The 4092-nt window shown below is 38.6% G+C and overlaps 1 protein-coding gene across 1 annotated transcript; it reads right to left on the bottom strand.

The window, feature by feature from the left end:
• Positions 1 to 377: 377 nt before the first annotated feature.
• Positions 378 to 2295, bottom strand: LOC108485665 (protein NODULATION SIGNALING PATHWAY 2-like). Its single transcript, XM_017789517.2, has one exon. The coding sequence runs from the start codon at positions 2126 to 2128 to the stop codon at positions 677 to 679; it is 1452 nt and encodes a 483-aa protein (XP_017645006.1). The 5' UTR covers positions 2129 to 2295; the 3' UTR covers positions 378 to 676.
• Positions 2296 to 4092: the final 1797 nt, after the last annotated feature.

The following is a 4092-nucleotide window of genomic DNA, read 5'->3' as shown; positions in this document are numbered from 1 at the left end:
ATGACAAAACAAAAAATTACCAAAGTTGCGAATGTCGAGGTTCAAATTCTTACCATTTTGATGTATCCAAATTCATGGGATATGCCTTTTGAATTGTACTTATAAGAGAAAAAGTTAGAATAATTTAATTATCATACATTTTCTTTTCCTTCAATCGGAGTAGATTTTATTATATTAATTGATTTTTTTTAAGATCTTACAATATCCAATAATTATACTGATTTATGATTACATTTGAAGTTAATTTAGGTTAAATCTTTAAAATAGAAATATTATTTTCTTGTGCACAAGACTCAAAATACGACCTGAATGCAATAGTCAGCTAAAATAAAGTTTTGTAAGAAAGAAAAACATGGTGAGACGGATGGAAAATGAAATGGAAAATCTCAGAAGGAGACACATAGAATATAGCCAACAAATATTTGTACGTTCTCCCTCACCCACTTCTTTTTTTCATTTTCAAACATGCACACACAACAAATAAGACAACAAACAAGCTCATGTTCTTACAAACAGCCGCATTAGCTTAAAACCAATGGATTATGAACAAACTTTTGGGATTTGCTTATTCCTTAACTAAAGGTGGTCTAAGATTTTTGTTGAAAAGGGCTAAAAATTTAAACCGATGCCATGGGGGTGAAAGAGAAAGAAAAAGACAGCTAATTTTCTTTACAAATCACTGTGGGGAAGTCCAAATGGAAGCTGATAGCAAACGCCTGGATTTCCATCCTAAAACGAGCCTGTTGTTGGCCAACTCCTCCACTCTGTATCCATCATTGAATAAGCCCAGCAGTAATTTTGCTTGACAATGATTGGCAAAGCTGATGTTAACAGACTTGAATCCCATGGTAGCTAACCATTTTGACCAACCACGGCTTTCTTCCTCTCCTCCAGTTCGATAAATCCTGGCCAATGATCCAGCTATTCGTGGCCCTAGAAATACTCTTTCGACCAAGCCCCGAGCACGGTTTTGCATAGGGAATCCGGCTTCTAGAGAGTCGTAGACGGCGGAGTAATGGTGCAATGAGTCCATGAATCGCCCCACAAACCCTCCATCTCCAATGGGTCCGACTTCTTCTTCCACCAGGGTCACTAGGCGTGGGTTTAGGGTCTTGGCCCCGGATAAAAACGAAGCGACTGAATCAGGTGCTCGATAGCTAAAGTGAGGCAAGTGCAACATACAATTGATGATCAACGGCTCTCCTCTAACTAATTTCAAAGTTGAGGGTCTAAACGTTTCATCAGAGTCCAGCCTACACTGATGGAAAGAAAAGGGTTGCCCAATGGAGGCTGCAAATGCAACCAATCTTCGACCGGTCTCTTGAATGGTCCCGATCGATCGTCGGCCACTTCCGGATCTCGATATAGCCGTGATCCTAAGATGCGGGGCTTGTGGTCCGTCTTTCCTAGACACCAAGGCTTGCATCAAAGACGCCCATTGGATCCCTTCCATGACATCATAGTCTACTATGTGGATCCTCCTATCATGAGTCGTTGCTTCCAGGATTGCTTGATTGGCCGTAAAGTGACCAAATTTAACATACGGGGACATGTCTTGCAACAGCTGAAAAGCAGAGAGCATGTCAGTATGATGATGCTCATCACGGTGGTGGTGTGGTCCATTGGTTATTAAATGCTTCCCGTGGCCACCACCGGAGCCTTCGAGTAAACCCTGTAAGGCCTCGGTAAAATAGGCAGCTAACCTTTCCATGTTGGTTCCATCATTGGGGGAAACCAACTCCTTGAGCCGAACCAATATCACTCGAGCCAGTTCACGGCTCTTGTTATCCCCCGCTAGCGCTTCAGCAGCGGCCATCAACAGATGAATCAACCTCAACCCCTTGGAATCCTCATCACCGTTGGTTTCTTCATCGACAACCATGGTATCAATGGAGACTGAGTTACTCGTTTCATGTGCGACTCGAGCTAGCTCAAACCCAGTTCCATCATCCATCATGGACTCAATGAGGTCTTGAAAGTCATCTGGGTCGCTTGAAAACGAATCCCAATCAACAACAGGGGATCCCCAGTGGTTCCAAGTACAGGCAGGGCTGTCGTCAGTTATGGACGTAGTGGTGCTGTTACTATAGAAGTCGACCTCGAAGGCGTTGTCAATGGCCATTGCCATGGCTGGTTACTAGATTAAGGACTTTGAGTGTGTCAGATTTATGTGAAGAGTGTCTAATTTTTGGGGTTTAAAAAAGGGTGGGTTGAGAGAGGAAAAGAGCTGGAACAAGAGACAGGAAGGGTAGGAAGTTAAATGAGTGAGGGAATTATGGACTAAGATGGGATAGCTGATCCTGATGTTGGTTTGGTTTTATATACACCCCACCCTGGGTCTTAATCATTGTATTAATATACTTCTTTCAAACTTTTTGCCCCTCCTATTTTGTGATTATTTTAATCCTACAAGTATTGTTAGTATGAATTTTTTTTCATGTTTTCCATGAAGGTACATCAATCAGCCATGGCTTGGGACGTCGATCTTCTCTTGCTCTAGCCTTCAAGGACTGACCCTTGAATCCTTATAGAGTTTGATGATGGTTCGGCAGCAAGACTAGGGCCTTGTTGGTTGGTTCAGAGTGGACACTGCCCTGTCCTCGTAGAATTTGTCAATTATAATTGTATTATTTGCGAAAACTTAATTTTTTAAAAAAATTAAATGAATTAATTTCTTAAAATATAATTAATAAATATAATAATTCCCTCAGATAAAAAAATTAATAAATATATATGTTTTAATTAAAATGAAATGATAATGATGCGTATATATACATATATATTTAATCATTCGAAACTGTTTTTTTGTTATATATTTTATTGTTGATAAGCAAAAATAAAATGATCTTTGGGGCCATGTTTGAAACTGGAAACTTTGGGGCTGTCGAGTGTCCTTAATTTGGCAATGCTTGCGGGCTCTGCTCCTGCTAAAGTTAGGTTGGTCGAAAACGGAATTAGAATTGCAAAATTATTTTTAGTCCTAGTTAAATTATCCTACAAATAGTATTTATATTCTACTAATTTAACTATATTCTCCTATCTCTCCCTATAAATACATGATATTGGTTGGCTAAAAATATTCAATTTTGGAATATTATTATTCTGTCCGAAAATAGTGAGAATTTATTTTATAAGTATAAATTATATTTCTAGAAATAACAATTCTATCGGTTTCTATTAAAACATAATTACTTTTCTATTGAAAATAATAAATCATTCGAAGTGATTCATGGTACGATAATAGCGGAGAAGGTCATTCGGTTGAAAGCCAAGAACGTTTAGGATCTATCTCATACAAAGCACATGTACTTTTTGAGAAAAGTTTATTGCTATAAATATCACAAATCGATTCGATTTTCAAACTTTTATTTTTCTTTATTATAGAAAACCGTTTTTAAATCGAATTTTTTTCCAATAGCCTTCTCCTCACCACACCTGTACTTCACACATGTTTACTTCAACTAACATGAAGAACAATTGTCTCAGGGTAAGTCACTTTTATAACCTTACCCTCAATTGGGAGTAGGCAATTGTTATCAATACCTTGTCATAACAAACATGGTAGGTCACTTTATAACCTTACCATTGATTGGGGGAAAGAAATTGTTATCAATACCTTGCCATAATAGACCTTGCCACCCTTACCTCGCCTAGCCTCAACCTCGTGAGTAATAATATAGCCTATAGAAAACACTTCATCGGTTATGGCCCTCATGGGCATACCTACACTTGACACATGGTATATTATCTATCCACCTCATCAAGGACATATATCATATCCCCCTTTGCATGGAACACACATGCATGGGGTCTCATTTGATCCATTTTAATCTTAGTACCACCTATCTAAAAGTCTACTATGCTCTCTAAGTGGCTAACCATGACAAGACAAGCATAGGCCATGCGTTTAGACCCAAGGAATGGTTACCCTCTACTATAAATACCTATCGTTGGCCTTAAGAGGGGATTTTCTTCTTCAATCATCTACACCTATGCTATATACTTTCTTCTCCTCCTCTTCCAATGGCTCTCAACACTCAATTAAAAATCTTGAAGACAAAACCCAAATCTTCAAATACAAGCAAAAATGGA

This window comes from Gossypium arboreum, chromosome 6, assembly GCF_025698485.1.
Source record: "Gossypium arboreum isolate Shixiya-1 chromosome 6, ASM2569848v2, whole genome shotgun sequence".
Lineage (NCBI taxonomy): Eukaryota > Viridiplantae > Streptophyta > Magnoliopsida > Malvales > Malvaceae > Gossypium > Gossypium arboreum.
This window is presented reverse-complemented; position numbering and strand designations above follow the sequence as displayed.